The sequence below is a fragment of the Trachurus trachurus genome (assembly GCF_905171665.1).
Source record: "Trachurus trachurus genome assembly, chromosome: 9".
In the NCBI taxonomy this organism is placed as follows: domain Eukaryota; kingdom Metazoa; phylum Chordata; class Actinopteri; order Carangiformes; family Carangidae; genus Trachurus; species Trachurus trachurus.
This window is the reverse complement of record NC_139895.1, coordinates 11,402,850-11,419,941: the sequence shown is the minus strand read 5'-3', so window position 1 is coordinate 11,419,941 and position 17,092 is coordinate 11,402,850. Positions and strand designations below refer to the sequence as shown.

The following is a 17,092-nucleotide window of genomic DNA, read 5'->3' as shown; positions in this document are numbered from 1 at the left end:
TGTTGAAGGTGAGACAGTGGACTCACAAACACAAACACACACACACAGAGACACACACACACACACATGCCCCATGCACCTGTTTCTATGCAGTGAGAGAGATAGGAAACAAGCTTTAATGGAGACATTGTGAAGGCAGAGACTTCCACTGGGTGCATGAAGAGCTGATTTGTTGTTAGAACATTTGTGCAGAAACATCAACATCTTTACAATCAGCGTCTGATTATCTGTTGGTGCAGTGGTTGGTGCTGTCGCCTCACAGCAAGATGTTCCTGGTTCAAACCCATCGGGCCCTTCTGTGAAGAGTTGGGCTTCATCCAATAGACCAAAGTCATGCAGGTTAGGTTGACTGGCGACTCTAAATTGTCCATAGGTGTGATTGGTTGTCTGTCTGTATGTGATTGAGGCTCCAGCTCCTCCACTGCAACTCCAGTGACAAGAAGATGAATGAATGAATTGCATGGTAATTGATAATTATTCATGTTACCTAGTGGTTTCTTTATGCAACTCAGTTTGGAAGACGATTTGGACATGATCGACTAAAGTTCACGCCAAGAAACAAGTCTTTGATTCTCCAGAATCCAGATTCTGTTTATCAGATGTGAGGAGGGGAAAAAAGTTGTCAATGATGAACACATCACATCAAATGTTCTTTATTTTGCGATCACGGTTCAGTAACAAGAACAAAAAGTGAAAAGTGAAGTAACTTTCCTCCTGCCTCTTCGTCCAAACCCCTTCATTAACCTGCTGTTGTGTTGGCCGGACCCTCCTGCAGGATCATGTGGAGCTATGACACACAACAGCCCACAAGGGGTTTCCAAATGTAATAGATACCCCCTCACACAACCCCAACCCCCCAATTAGATTTAGACCCCAACATAAAAAAAAGAAAAAAGAAGGAAAGAAACCCAAGACAGTGCTCTTATTGTGCCTCTCTGGTAGACCAGCATGTTTACAGTGAACTTGTCATGGTTTATGGCAGCTCTGATCTCCTGTGGCATCTAACTAACAGCGAGAGCATGATGATCTTATGATGCTTTCAAATGCAGTCGTTCATGTTTGTTATTGTATCCCCTGCCTGCTGTTTGATTGTTTCCCTGATATGAAACTTATAATCTGGTTATTACTGCGGGTTTAATCTTTAAAGAAGGAGGGGAAAAAATAAATGTCTCCTGAACTAACCTGCTGCTCACTCACTGCACCACCAGCCACCCTCTCTTCTCTTCTCTTCTCCTCTCCTCCCTCTCTCCTCCTCTCTCTCTCCTCCTCCTCTCCCCTCCTTCCTCTTTTTCTTTCTGCAGGTTGAATCTATTGCCCCCATTTCCTGTCACATGGGTTGGAAACAGGATCCCTGCTTCTCTCTCTACTATCTGGTCCCGTCTTTGGTGGTGTGTCAGTCAGTGTTGTTGTAGTTGCGGGACCTGCCTTGAAGTTCAGGGACTTTTTAACGCGGGGCCACAAGAGCGACTCCTGCACAGACCCGGACAGACAGTCAGACAACCAGCACAGTCACTCCGTCATTCACTCAGTCAGTCAGTCAGTCAGTCGGACCACCACCACCACCACCACCACCACCGCTGCTGCCGCTGCCGCCGCTGCCGGTCTGCGCATCCGTCCGTCAGGCTGCACTTCACCTGAGAGCCGGTGGAGACTCTTTTAAATCACGCCATGGATTCCTGGACAGTCACCTCTGCACTTCTTCTCGCTGGCTTTATTTCCTCCGCAGCTTTAAACCCATTCGACACCGGTAAGACAAACTTTTCTGCTCGCCTTGTTTCTTTTTTTTTTTTTTCCTTCCTAAAGATGTGTTCCCATGAATATGCGGCTTCGGCGGCGGCGGCGGCGGCGTCCCCAAAGTTTCTCCTTTACGCGCCAGACTAGACGAGCTTTTAACGCATTAGAAAACTGCACGCCACAGACTCAATAGAAGCTTTATTTTGATGTTACAGTGTTGTTTTCTGTTTGGTGTCGAACAGCGGAGTCGCGTTAACTCCATTCATAGTTCATCGCCTCGTTCCGGATCTCGTTTCCCGAACTACTACAGCACACGCTGACTCTAAAACTGTGAGTGAAACTAAACAAGCAACAAACTAGAAAGAAAGAGGGGACTGGTTGTGTATGTTAGTCAGTTTATAGAGACAGAGAGGAGCGTGCACGGTGTGCTGTGAGCAGAGACGCTGGTCCGATCAGATATTTCACTGTTGCCTCCACACCTACACGGTAAACACATCTGATCCAAATCGTGTCCAAAGATGTCCTCAGACCTGCAGAGTCCCGCGGGAGCAACAAGCCAGATGCGGGTCCGTTGTGCAGCCTGAATGTGGGAAAGGCTTGTTGTTATGAGGCTGTTTTACAGTAACAGTAACAATGTGACTCTATGTCGAAGAAGTGGGAAAGGAATCTTTTTTTCTTTTCTTTTTTTGGCTTTTACGCACTAGATTCTCCATAACGCATCCTGCGCTGCTTCTGCTGTGTTTACCTGCTCTGCATCCGCTGCTCTCAGCTCAGCAGCCGCACTCCAACATGTTTGATTTATCCTATTTTACATGCGTATTATCTTTTAATCTCCATCGAAAATTATGCACAGTTGTTTGCGTTGCATCACCACCAGCTCTTTAAACCAGTAACTACCCCTTACCCACCTCCCCTGAAATAAACTTGAAAACCCGCAGCTCGGCCATCTGATATCATCCGTTTAATTCGCCATCATCAAGTTGAGACTAATACGCAATGGTACTGTATACTACTGTGCCTGCGTCTATTCTGCACAACTTCAAAGTTACAGAGCCCCCGTTCAAAGCTGGAGAATATTTTGTTTTTAATGTGAATATCTAATAATGATGACCACACAAACCGAGCTTCTGCTTTTGCTGTAATTTGCGCTGCGTTTCATGTCGAAGCAGCAAATCCTCATGCTTTCCTTTTTAATTTTTTTGTCTCTTAATTATAGCCTTGCATTTCAAATTAGAGGGTCCACCATCTGGGCTAGTGCGTAAGTACTCCCATGTGTACCTATGTATTAACAAAGTATTTAAAGCAATGGTATTCCCCCTCATAACACTGGGGAGAAAAGAGAGGGAGAGAGAGAGAGGGGAAAAAAGGCAGAGTTTAGTTAAAGTCAGCTGGGCCATATTTACTGTACAGTAAAAACAATCATCTCAGTCTCTCTGCTGTAAATGCAGGGGATGACTGTTGCATGCTCAATTTGCTTTGTTTTGGTCCGATGCTCCTAATATGTTTGGACTTTGCAAAGAAAAATCCAAGTGCACTCACACGGTTGTCACTGAACCTGCCGTTGTTGTTGTTCAGTGGTGCATTTTTCTAAACATCTGGAACCGTCACATAGTTTAACAGTAAAAAAAAAAGTGGCCATATGTGTGTGGATTGTCGCCATTGAAGCCCCTCCACAGAGTGAAAACACAAAACTGAATGTTGAACAGGACAAATCTGTCAAAAGGGAGATGAAGTTGTTGCGATGCTGGGAAGTGTACAAACCTCAGGGCAGGCTGTGGGAAAGTGGACACAGTGAAGCAGCTCATGTGGATATGATGATGAAGTGTGCTGCTTGAACATCGCCTCATCATGTTGTTCTGGTGGCTTTGCATCGTTGAAAGAGGGAGAGAGCAAGAGAGATTTCGGGAAAGAGACGTCAGGGCATCTCCGAGATGTTATTAAAGAGTACAAAAAAAAAAAATCAGTGCATGTGCCAATTTGAATTCTTAAACGGCCGAGTTTCCCTTTAACTGCTACAGCTGGGTCACGCTGCGGCTCATTAATTAATGCTCAGCAGAAAAGCGAAGCCACCGTTGAGTTTGTGGCACAGTGTCGAAAACAATTACGCCGGAGTGCTTTCACTGTCCTGGTGGACTGCAGCATTGCATCAAGCAGAGTCGTATTAACAGCAGAAGTGTGTGTGTGTGAGTTTCTTTTTGGTCTTGCCCTCATTGATATTCACACACCCACATACACACATGTTCAGGGTTAAAGGTCCCATATTTATACTTATCCTGTGTTTTATTTGAAGTGTTGGTGTATTTATGCTGTTCAGAGCCAAAAAACATCTCGGTGTAGTTTTACATCTCCAATTTCAGGGTACTTTCTGGTGCTTTACTAACAACAGGGCGGTTTCAGCCAATCAGAAGAGAGGAGGCTCTGAGCCTTTCTTTTGATTGGCTGACTGTTTTCTGACTGCACCTGATAAGTAGATATCAGATTTCAGAGTAAAGCACTCAGAGAAACCAAATCCTGGTGGCTCCAGGTGGGCGGGGCTTGGTGACCGCTTTGTTGTGACATCACAAAGTTACAGGAAGTCCTGACGGCTGGTTTTTAAAAGCTCAGTTTCTGAACACAGCTCATGTGTATTTCTCTGTGGGCTGAGGCTTTTATACTTCCTCAGTATTAAAAATAGAACCTAGAGCTGCTTTATAATCAAACAAAATGAAGATCCCACTTTATCCAACATGGGACCTTTAAAGATTATGTGTTGCTAAGTGCCTTTATGCAACATATCATATCAGAATGGGCTCTTATTCCACACAGCACACTTCATACTCTCTGTATTGAGTGTTGGCTAACCGCAGCCTCTTATCCTTAATGCGTATGATTCCTCGTCCACCTGAACTCAGAGGGCTTTGTAGAGAAACCCATCGAGACTCCCACATGCTGTTGTGTCTGACTGCGGCCTGTCTTTGCTCACTTGGCAGCTGCTTAGGCCCCTTCACACAAATGTACACACAAGTGGAAGCTGAGCGCTGTCAGAGCTGTCAAGATGAGGCGTAATTGAGTCGCTCTGTAAGCCGGTAATAACGTAGCTAATCGTGTTGCAGTCGCGAACAAGCTTGAGCTGGTTAATCAGCAAAGCAAAGGAGAGAGGGGGGGCGGGTGGGGGGGTTATTTTGTTCTCGCTGTCCTTGGCATCTGTAAACAACGTTGTGTGATGTGGGCCGGTGGTGAAGCCGGTGGTGAGAGACACCCACACCGCATCGTGCATCCACATACATAATATGTGTTTTTTGTTGATTTAAATGATTCCTCCTGTTTGTTCTTTGAGGCAGCTTTTCGATGAAGCTGCCAGAGTGTTGCTCTCACCTTTTAAAGCGATGCTTTTTGAATTCACCGGCAGGATGAGCAAGCTGTTTTCCTGTTAGTACATGCATGGATAACCTATAATCTATCCTAGCGGTTCTCCACCTGGGGTCGGGGGATGATTAAGTCTAGTACAGGGGGGGAAACACCTAACCTGACCGTGTCCAGAGGTTTCAAAACCCTCCTCCTCCATCGCTACAGCTCACTAATTAACACATTATATCCTATTTGATTCATCTACACTTTAAATCACTGTGTTAAAAGAAATTGCAATAGTCCATCAGAGCCCTGAGCTGAGCAGTATTTCTGCCTAATCAAAGCTAACTGGCTACTGACTGTACTGTAGCTTCATATTTAATGGACAGATATGAATCTATTCATCTGAACCACTGCCAGGAAAGCGGATAAGCATATTCTCCCCCCAAAATCTCAAACTATTGCCCTCTGAGCTTCACATCTTCAGCTGCGTGGAAATTATTCAAATGAAAAGACTCTGAAAATGTAAAAAATCACTCTTGTTTAACCGCTCACATATATATATAGTCGCACACGCAACTCTCTGACACAGGATTGCAAGACGGGGGCACCAGCCGATCTGATCCCTGTTTCTGTAGCCACAAATAAGTGCAACATGAAAACCGAGCCTTGAAACTTTGTGTATCGCTTCTTTCTTTTAGCTCCTTAAGCAAAAGCGAGTTTGCTTTGGTTTGTGTCGAGCTGAGGCTTGAAAAGGGCACGCTGTGACATTTTGGCAATATGGAATGCGCGCTCATTATGTGATCAGAGAAGACAGAGCTGTCAAAAACGGAGAAGAAGAAGAAGAAGAAGTTGAAGAAAACATCAGGTTGGTATCAGGCCCTCGCTCAAGTCGACCAACTAGTGAGTCCCGGACTGATCTGAGGAGGTGTGCCTCATGGGCTTTCTTTTCATCTGCAGTCTTTGCTGAGCCTGTAGTTATAACTAGACATGCATGAAATAACTTGTAAGGAAGACAGGCCACACTGGGAAGATCTGCAAAGGCCGATTTCTGAGCAGTGAGGTACAGTACCTTATCGAACTGACTTGCCTCAGGCGAAGCGCTGAGATTATTTATGGACCGGACTGGAGGTATTTAGAGCTCTTTACTCCCATTCACCACTCCTTAAAGGCACTAAATCGAGTAATGGGTGGATGAATGACAGCGTGTCTTGGGATTTTTTTTCCCCTTTGTAGCCTGACATGCATATAAGCTGCTGCACAAACTGGCAACCCTCAGTTTCATCTGGCAACCCGCCCTGATTTCCTGCTCCCCGTCTGATCGCTGTCCAGCAGGGCACGGTGTCGGCCTGGGCTTTGTCAGACGGAACCGAGCGCAGCAGCAGCAGAAGAGACCAACGTTTAGGTTCAGATCCTGAACAGTAGCTCTCACAGTGGTTTGGACTTAACTGTGTTTTTCTTTTTTTTTTGGTTCTGGCATCAGTCATGTAGCTTCTGCGTTCGCAAGGTTGACGTGTGATTGATAGCAGTCTGTGGGATGTGTTATCTTCAGGTGTTTGGCTCGAGTTCAAGTCAGAGTGCAGGGGCTCTGCGGTTGTACACGTCCTGTATATATACATACTCACCTGTAGCAGCAGAGAAGATGCCAGATGCTTCACAACCTTTGCACATATGCGAGTCCAGGTGTCTGGAGTTGCATTCCTGTGTGAGTGTTTCTGCTTCTGGATTCACCTGCATGTGTGCACGTAACGTTACGAGACAGAGTTGTTTTCAAGGTCAATTCATGCAATTCACCGCTGATGGACGTTCCCGTCGGGGGCAGTTTTTCGGCAAGCAGTCTCTGCATTTACCTCTAAAACAACTCTGTCTGGTAACGTTCTGTTATTATCTCATAGCGTGGTGAATGTGCAGGTCACAACTTGTCCACCAGAGCGTTTTGGAGTCGTTGGATTGTGTGTTTGACGAGTTTGATGAGGGAAACCAAGAAATCTCATGAACCTCCGTAGCGTAGCTCTGAGCAGCTCGCGGCTCTGCTCCACCGTTCTAAAAACAGCTTGCACCGACAATTAAAGGTAATGAACCTACTGCTATGACTATAGGGATTATGGCAATGGGCCAATTTGCCAAAATGTTGAACTATCCCTTTAACTAGTGCTTACTACATAATTGCGTTGAATTTCTTCCCCCGATCTTTTTGGCTGTGGTGTTTTTACACTCATGTCTCCTTTAGAGACGTTCCTCACCTGTACATCGCTTTGGATAAAAGCGTCTGTCAGTGAGTGGGTATAAATGAAGTCTGTCGAAGTCTGAACTGATCTTGTCCTCAGAAACCGCAGCTGAGAAAACGACCTCAGCACACGGTCCATTTAGCAGGTCGTCTGGAGCTTTTGATCGTATCGCACACACACACACACACACACACACACACACACACACACACACACACACACACACACACACACACACACACACACACACACACACACACACACACACACACACACACACAGTCTTTATCGGCAGATGGAGTTTGCCCACTTTTCATAGAAAGGGAGACGATAACATTGCTTTTCTTTCTAGACCTCCGTCAGCGGCGGCCAAAACATCTGAGTCCCAGAGTCTCTTCAAGATTACTTGTTTGTTTTTAACTAAGCCAAAGATGTTCAACATTAGAAAGCAGCAAAACTAATTTTCAGGAATTTTAACAACAACAAATGTCAAACATGTTCACCTTAGGTATGGATGGTTAATTTTCTGTCACTCAGCCGGTTTCATCATCGGCCAATAATTTCAGCGCTGCTGCACGTCTTGTGTTCGGGGTAGAGTTCACATGTGAGGCAGCTGTAACCATCTGCAGGCGCTATAAACCTCTAAACCCTTCCTGCTCCGGGTTTTAATTTTAAAGGGGCCACGTCAAGTGTCAAACCAAGAGGTCTCAGTCACATCCATCTATCTCACCCCCCTCCCCCTCTCTCCTCCTCCTCCTCCCAAACCCCTGCATGTCACCATATCTGCCTCAACCTGATCCACTCTTCACTTGTAAACACAGTCCATACAGCGCAGTTTATGATTGGGTTCCCTCAGCCTTTGTAACCCCAGAGACAGAGAGCTCTTTGTGAGTGTAAGTGTCTGAGTTTGAGTGTGTGCATGTGTGTGTGTGTGTGTGTGAGAGAGAAAGAGAGAGGGAGAAGAGAGAGATACTCTGAATCGTCTGCCTGGGAAGATAATAACAGACCGTCTTCAGCCGTTTGAAGAAACACGAGCTTGTGTTGGCAGAGGTGATCACGATGGAGTGTTGGTTTGAGGAGAGACAGCGGCTTCTTAAAGAGTTTAACATAAGGGCTTTTCGGTGTGCGGCGGGTAAAAAAAAACCCCTCTCCGTGCTGATTGTGGGGAGTGTCGCAGTGGCATTATGGGAAGAGGGCGCATGGGGTCTGCGTCTCAGATGTGGGCTCTGTGGTCCCCCCCGCTTTTCCGGTTCAGAGATGGAGATGGAAACCTCTCCTCCCTTGGTGAGCTTCTGTGTAGCAGACACAAGTTCAGACAAAACCACTGGGGTAGATTGGTGTGTGTGTGTCTGTGCTGTGTGTGTGTGTGTGTCTGTGCTGTGTGTGTATGTGTGTGTGTCTGTGAGATACACATCTAAGTAACTGTTAAGGATGTGACTGTAGGAACCAGTGGGAGTTAACAGGCTTCTCCCTGCGTTTAGGTTTAAGTTGAATCAAGGCTCAAGACTTTGACTTATAATTTCTCACAGTAATTCAAACTTGTCTGTAAACAAAAATCAACCTTATTTTAAAATGACTGTTATTAAAGCTGTAGAATATGAAGTTTAGATATTGCTCTTAGACGTATATGTTAATGTGGTGCAGAAGTCGTTAAAAACCCTGCACTCAAAAGGTCAGAGTGAGTGGTCAGGGCTCAGGCCTGTTAATCAGAAACAATAATTGAGCATTAATAATAAATTAAATGGGTTAAATGTCATGTGGAAAAGAATTATAGTGTGGTTTTGTTCACTGCCCAGCCGCCAGTGCAAGAAAACCAGTTTTGCTTTTTGCCAGGTGACTTGTAGCAGTCGTCATTTATGTTTGATAATTTCACATACATTGGTGAAATCTGTACCTTATACTTTCTATTCAAACACCGTGGATTTATTTTTACCTTAATCTGCAAATGATTCATATGGAGCTACTGAAATGGACACATGGTTTCAGTGTGAACCGTCCATTTCCAGGTATTAGTCGTAGCCGTGTCAGTCATAAAGTGAGCCAGAGGTGTTGTGTAATAAATGAAATGGTTAACTGTGCAGCCTTTTTGTGAACTGAGAGAGAGAGAGAGAGGAGCAGTTCACAAGATGTGGATTAGTCTGAGGGTTATCATGAGTAACATCATCTTTTTATTATGTAAGAGAGGCTGAGGCTCAGAGTTTTTAAAATTTATGTTTTTGGCCCTTTGAGGACCTAATGCCATGTGACATTTATTACCATTGTAGTGGGATGAGCTTTGGCCGGCGTCTTCATACCTCTGGCATGTCACACCAAAACAATTTGCATAAATAGATTAAACTCTGGCCAAGAGGAAACTAAAGTAAAGTTTTGGAGACGCTGTGCTTCTTCTTTTTTCTGTCTTTTCTGTCTTTTCTGACTTTAGAGATAAAGTGAGTCCCTCGCCTTTCACTGAAGGGCATGTAGAAGTGTTTGTATCAATCACTTGGAGCTGGGGACACATGGCCGACTGCTTCCACTATCTCCTCCCTCATCACTCATCGTGTAGTAATGTGTAAACTGATGAATGGACTAATCTCCCTTAAAAAACTTTATGCTTCTTTAAATGTCATGTTCAACCCAATAGGAGGGCCCAGTCAGTCGGTATCCGCTGGTCGTCGTCACAGTAAAAATCCGGCGGGCCTGTGTCCTCTTTGTGTTGTGTTCGCGCATAATCAGGTGCACGCCGAGCCCATATGGAGCCCTCATACTGTAAATCTTCAGAGGAATGCCAGAGGAGGTTAAGCTGAGCAAGACAACAGGACACACTAACAAAAACCAACCACGCATGTCGACTTCAACCGGGAACTGGGAAAGTGAGGTGGCCCACGACGAGAGATCAGGCTGTTGGTGTGTTTTTTTTTACTGCAGAGATGCTGGTTCGCTCTGATGTCTAATGAAACACATGCAGCTGTAGCTAACACAGCTAACAGTGTTACTGCTTTAAAGGGATAGTTCAACATTTTGGCAAATTGGCCCATTGCCATAATCCCTATAGTCATAGCAGTAGGTTCGTTACCTTTAATTGTTGGTGCAAGCTATAATTAGCTACGCTATGGAGGCTAATGGGATTTCTTGGTTTCCCTCATCAAACTCATCAAATACACAATCCAACAACTCCAAAATGCTCTGGTGGACAAGTTGTGACCTCCGTAGCATAGCTCTGAGCAGCTCGCGGCTTCTAAAAATAGCTTTCAACGACAATTAACAGTAACGAACCTACTGCTATGACTATAGGGATTATGGCAATGGGCCAATTTGCCAAAATGTTGAACTATCCCTTTAACTTCTCCAAAAGTTTGGTCCAGCCTTTCCTATAAATATCACGTAAAATGCTCAATGTCCACACACGGAAAAACTGAGCGTAATGACAGTTTAGCAGGAGGCTCTTCCTCTGAGCATCACCCAGATGTTGTTACACACTTGTACGGTGCTTTATTGACACTACGGTGAGAGACAGAGACACAGTGACACCAGTTATTAGCCAGCAACCTGCTACAGCAGTGAAGAGACTGAAGAAAGAAGCCAGATATGAAGAGTTGTACGCCTGAAAAAGAGTATTATCCTTTTTGCATATCCCAACACTCATGATACTCAGCGTGTCTTGACTTGTGACGACAGGCCGAGGTTTTTGAAGAATTCCCTCATTTACTGAATGTAAGTTGAACCTGACTCGCTGCAGGTAACAGGAGAAGAGAAGAGGGAGAAGGAGAAGGAGAGGAAGGAAAAAAAAAACACACAAAAAACCCCCCGCTCTCGGTCAGAAGTGGATGCCCGGCCCTGCGTCATCGCCGCCGCCACGCTGTGCTGACTGTTTACTTCCTGTTGACCTCTGGGTGGTGTCCTGCGAAGGTCAAGCTGCGGGCGACGCCCTTGCACTTCCATGCCAAAAGGGTTTGGACCGCCCATGAAACCACCAACCGCTAAGACGGAGAAACAGACCTAGTTATTATAAACACAATCATGCTTATTATCATGCCACTGTGATTCTCGTCCTGTCGTGTTCAAAGGCTCGCAATTGTTTGATCAAAGCACCTCTCTCTCTCTCTCTGTACGCGTCTCAAACTTCCGTTGCCGACTGCAGCTCTTTCATATATTCTCTCTCTCTCACCTTGTGCAAATCACCACCTGCTCGGTCGGTTGGCCGGGGCCGACCCAGCATGCAAAGCAGGCGCGGGCCACATCGGCGTCGGGGCCTGTGATGGTGGCAGCAGCAGCAGCAGCAGCAGTGGCGGTGGCGGCGGACGTGCATTAGGTCGCTCCACCTTTTTGCAGAAGTGACGAGGCGTGACGGATGTGATAGTCATGTAAAAGTTGCAGAGCTGCTGCAGGAAAAAAAAAAAAAAAAGGGGGCGTCCTCCTCCTCCTCCCCGAACACAAAGTGGCGCTGGGCTGAGCGTGGTGTCACTCCGGTCCCTGATCTACGGAGGCGGTCCTGTAAGGCAACATGGAATTAAGCTGTCAAGGCGCTGCAGGCTGTACACAACTGTCAGGCTCGAAAGAGATAAACAATGTTTAGGTAGGAGCGTGCACTCATGTGGCCAGAATAGCGGTTTGTGAGGTTTTGTTTTGCTCAAAGGGTCAGTCAAGACGAGTCACAGTTATACTTATGAATGAGCTGTGACATGTTGGTTTTGGACGGAGCTCTTTACTCATTCTTTCACAACTTTTTTTTGTTTTCTTTTCACCTCAGAGTGTTTCCCCCCAAAGTTTCCGTCTCTCTCCTCGTCCTCGTCCTCGTCCCGTCTATTTCCACACTGTCGCCGGCCGGCGCGCTCCCTGGCCTCTCCGTGTACCTTGACATTTGCTTATGCATGAGGGAGACCCACTCCAGTCAATGACAATGACATTCTGGCGCTCTCTCCGCAGCAGTCGGAGCCCATCAACTCGAACACACTGCGGGGCAAAGCGGGTGGGGGGGATAAATCAAATACTCGGAGAACAGTAATGAAATACCATAGAACCTTATGTTCCTCTATGAATTCTATTAACTCTCAAACAAACAATTGTTTTCATTATCTGAACTCAATTTAATTCGCAGAGAATGGAGTTTTAGAGGAGGTTCGGAGGCCTAAGGGGAGGAGGCGGCTTGGTGCATGAAAATGTTACACAAAAATATAGCTTTCTGCCTCAGCGCTTGCTGGATTTATATAATGACGTGAAATCAAAACAGAGCGTTATCAGCTCTGGGCGTGTTGATTTAAAAAAAAAAAAAAAAAAGAATAAGGAAGTGCAGCTTTGCTATTTCCAAAACACAGCACTCATTGGCTGGTGTATTGTTTCTGCATTTCAAGGAGAACAGGAAAGAGAAAAAACAAAAAAAACGATTAGACTATGGCTTGATTTTGTTTTTGGTTAAAGCCCAAAAACCAGTCTAGCTTCCTGTCTCTGTGTTTCTACTATTAATAAAGCTTTTTTTTTTTTTTTTTATACATAGTATGATTAAGGTAAATTAGCTGTTATTCTTTCTTTGAGTCAAACATGTAACATGGTCCAAACAGTGATTGGTTGGGGTGTTTTTGCGAAGAAAAAAAAAAAAATCTCCACAGCTTTAGTTTCAAAGCAACCATGTATTTTTGTGGTGTCACATGCAATTCTGAGTTTTGAGAAGCGTAACCAACAACATAACGGGAGGATATTGAATTGCTACTGTGTGAGACATGACCTGTCCGGCGAACTTTAGTTCTTTTTATACAGCAGTTATGGTTGGGCCAGGGCCACTGAGGTCTGTGCTCCACTGCGGTAGAGTAATGGCAACCACTTTAAATAAATGGAGAGTAATTTTGCTGCTGAGCCCCGGGGTCTGGTTTGTGTCCAGCTGCAGCAGTTTTGTGGCCGAAGAGGCAAATTGTCGCCTTTCCTCCTCTCTTGCAGGAAACGCCCACAGACAAAGGAGGAACTGATTTGACAAAGAGAAGCAAGTGGACATGGCTAAGTGGACAGAGCAAACATTTGGACAAGCGAAGGTTGAGCAGACGTAGCTAAGTGGACAGCAAACAGAAAGGAACAAAGCCAGCGAGAGCTAAGATGCCGTGACAGACAGACAGGGAGAGAGAGAGAAAGAGAGAGATGGGTCCACGGATCACAGATCAGGTTGATCAACACGTCGCGGTGTGGTCGTTTCTGAAAGAATATGGAGATAAACGTCCATTAAGTCAAGCCGCGATACCTCAGGGACAGCCAAATGAGCTTAAACAGTCCCGTATAGTCCCGCACAGGAACATCCCAGTCACAAAAAAACCTTTGTCCCTCACGCCGCGGAGCCAGCGATATCCCATTGCAACTGCGAGGCCCTTTGAAAAGAGCCTTGAACTGAGGGGGATGAAACCCAATAAGTCGCCGAGAGGCCCTGATTTAGTTCTCTGTCCTGTAGCGAAAGGTGAATACAGCTCCCCGAGGTGAACACAAAACGGGCCGGCTCGGCGGCACCGGCCTCCCTGACCAAACGCCGCCAGAGGTGTGGTCACACTCGGCCGATGCCATGAAACAGAATCTGCTGGCCTTCAATAGATCCTCCGTAATGGATCCCCCCCCCCCCCAAAACCTTCTCAGGGAGGCCAGTGGGATGCCCCCCTGTCTTTTTTTTTTTTTCTTTTTCTACCGGAGCCATCTGGTTCCCAGCACTGCCGCTCTTCTTCCCACAGCCGCAACACAAACCGCAGTGAAAAAAGGGGGATCGCTTTCACCGGTCCAGATCAGGAACTGGAGACGTAGGTGGTTAAACATTGTACCCGTGGAAAGTGCGGCCTTGGTGGTTTATCTGACGACCTTTTATGAGTTGATACAGTTGAAATGTGTCCTCTGACCCGCTCTCTGCCATGCAGGATCATTAGAAAAAGAAAGATGTTAATACAAAACTGCAAATTGATGCGATTTTGAATGTGCACATCACGGGGGAAAGTTGATGTGAAGAAGTGTAAAAACAAATCTAAACACACTGAGGAATGCTGAGGGAACGGGCCGATGCCTCCATCTATAGTTTACAAAGATAGACAAAACAAAACATGCTGGGGCCTTTTTTTTTTTACTGATGTGTTTGCCACTCTCCCCAAATGAGCGCGCTGGAGATTCATTGGATGCAGATGCGTGCGTGTTTGTGCTCCACACATGGGGTGTGTTAATCTGCCACTGCCTGCAAACAAGAAGAGCAAGTTACTCACAATTTAACTTACACTTTATTATCGTACCTTTGGGTTTTTACCACCTGGTGGTCAGAACAGGACCCACCGCCGCTCTGCTGCTTCAGTTACATTTAATCACAACACATGGCTCTAAGCCTCACTCAGTCATTTGATCAACTTAAGCCCGACTTCCAGTAACCATGTTGTTCCATTTCTGAGGGGAACAATTACTGAGGAGGGGCCTCAAAGCTGCCTATAAAGCTCAGGATTCCCAAGGCTGACGTGACCCTTGGCCTCTGTGGTTGGATGGTAGAGAACAGATCCAAACAGGCCGACGACCACAAAGTATTGAAACATTTAGGTACTGTATTTCCTTAAAGGTCCCATATTGTTTAGATTTAAATGATCATGTGTTTTTTTTATATTATAGATCAAGTCTAGTCCTACATTAATCCTGTGAAAGTGTCAAAGCCTCAGTCCACAGAGAAATACGCATAGTCTGTATTCAGAAACTGAGCCTTAAAATGAGCCGTCAGGACTTCCTTAACTTTGTGATGTCACAACAAAGCAGTCACCGCCCTCAGCCCCCGCCCTTCCTGACCCAGACAACACTGCAGAACTAATTTCTTTGAGTGTTTTACCTGGAATCTGTGATATTTTTATTCAATCACTCAGAACACAGTCAGCCAATCAGAAGACTCTGAACCTCCTCTCTTCTGATTGGCTCCAGAGTGAAACCAGATTTTCTTTGGTTCTTAAAACCACAAATACATTTTCTTATAGATCAACACATGGATATCTAAAAAAAAAACATCACTATAACAGATTGAATTCTCTCTTTTGGCGTCATTTAGCCCAGTGGGTTGTTCGATTCCACTGGTGGGCCTTTGCTGCATGTCATACCCCCTCTCTCTGTCTCCCCATTTCTTGTCTCTCGCTGTCCTGTCGATTAAAGGCATAAAGCCCAGAAAACACCTTGAAAAACAGATTGTACTAGCATTTAACACTACAATTGGGACATTTTATACCAGCAAAAATAGACGAAGGAGAATAATAAAGGAGGAATATAAGTGTAAGTGATGGTGAAAATCATTTGTTGCGGCATCTGTAAACTACAGTAATCAGAGGCACAGTCAGAGTCCTTTTACCTACATCCTGGTTGAGTAAATAAAAATCAAACATAATACAGCTGCTCTCAGCAACGGGCTGAGACAGACCCCCCCCCCCCCCACCCCACCTCACTCCCCTACTTCTTCTCTTTGATGAAATGCCACTGATTTACTCAAATTAGATTTTCGTGTCGCTCGGAGGAAACTCACAATAGGAAATAAGTCATCAAGAACCGAGGGGGCAGAATGTAAAAGTCTCTTCCAAACAGCAGCAGTGCAGCGCTCAGTCAGGAGTTAGTTGGACAGTGTTCGGAAATACAGTGAAAAAAATAAAAAATAAAAAATCTCAGCAGCAACAGCTGCGTCCTCGCTGGCTGCTCGAGGAAAGAGTTCGAGCATGAAGGGTGTACAGTCAACTGACATGTACAGTAACGTTCATCCCCTCAAAACTGGGCGACAAAAAAAAAAAAAAAAAAGGACCATCTGCAAAACTGCTGCTTCACACAACGGCTCCAGCTTTACTTGCCTGGAGCCTTGTTATGATTCAACTGTAAAAAAAAAAAGAAAAAAAGAAAAAAGAAGATGAGGCATCACTGTTGGAATAATCATGTCTGTTCAGAATAAACAGAAAACAGAGCAGGGAGCTTTTGATCTTGCGCTGCTTTGTCTTCTTCTTCTTCTTGGTCTTCTTTTTATTTATATTAGCGGGCCAGGTCACATCACTGCCTCTCCTCGTCCCGTGACCTTTATTTATTCAAGTCAGACCTCATCATCTTCTTCCCTGGACCCTGTAATCACAGGACCTCTGAGAGAGGCAGGGGAGGTGGAGCGGAGGGTCTAATGGTTGCACTCGATCCCCTGCTGCAACACACACTGACAGAGCTTCAGCCCAAACCAAACCACATGTAATTTACATTCCTCAGATACCAGCTAACCTGAGCACAAACAGGACGATCGAAAACAGGTGTGTTCAGCAGCAGCGACAACCCATCTCTTCGTCTTCTTGTTGTTCTTTTTCTTCACGGTTCACCTTTTCTTTGAGGTGCTAGCTATCTATCCCGCTTCTCATGTGTGGTGAGCTTAAGGTAGCTTTTATGTGCGGGGGCCAGGAACTCTGTGAGGTCCATGCATGCAGGTCCAGGTCCAGGTCCATCGCTGCATGAATCTAAATGTTGTAGTTGGAGCCGCATGAAAGGTGGAAATCATCCCTGCATGAGAGAGAGAGAGAGCTACAGTACAGTACGCGGACAGGAGGCGAGCCTGCATGGCCGCACGGCTTACATAACGCTACACCGCAAATTGATTACTGCTTTTTAGAGGCCCGGGAAACCCATTGTGAAGATAAGAGGGGTTAGGGAATTGACAGACATGACATGTGCACTATAAACACACACACACACACACGCACACACACATAAACTGTAAGCTCACACATTCAGTGGGCGATATCTGCAGCACGGTGATGAGTGGGTGAGAATGGCATCACCACAATGACACCGGTCCCACCGCTGAGGGAACAAAGGAGCCTGTGTGCATG

The 17,092-nt window shown here is 45.6% G+C and overlaps 1 protein-coding gene across 1 annotated transcript in view; it reads left to right on the top strand.

Moving 5' to 3' along the window:
- Positions 1-1,668: 1,668 nt before the first annotated feature.
- kremen1 (kringle containing transmembrane protein 1) overlaps positions 1,669-17,092 on the top strand; it is a gene marked incomplete at its 5' end in the record, with an annotated part of 72,213 nt that continues 56,789 nt past the window's right edge. Inside the window, one exon of the mRNA XM_083979172.1 lies at positions 1,669-1,747. Within this exon, the coding sequence (XP_083835298.1) occupies positions 1,669-1,747 (79 nt within the window). The remainder of the gene's footprint in view (positions 1,748-17,092) is intronic.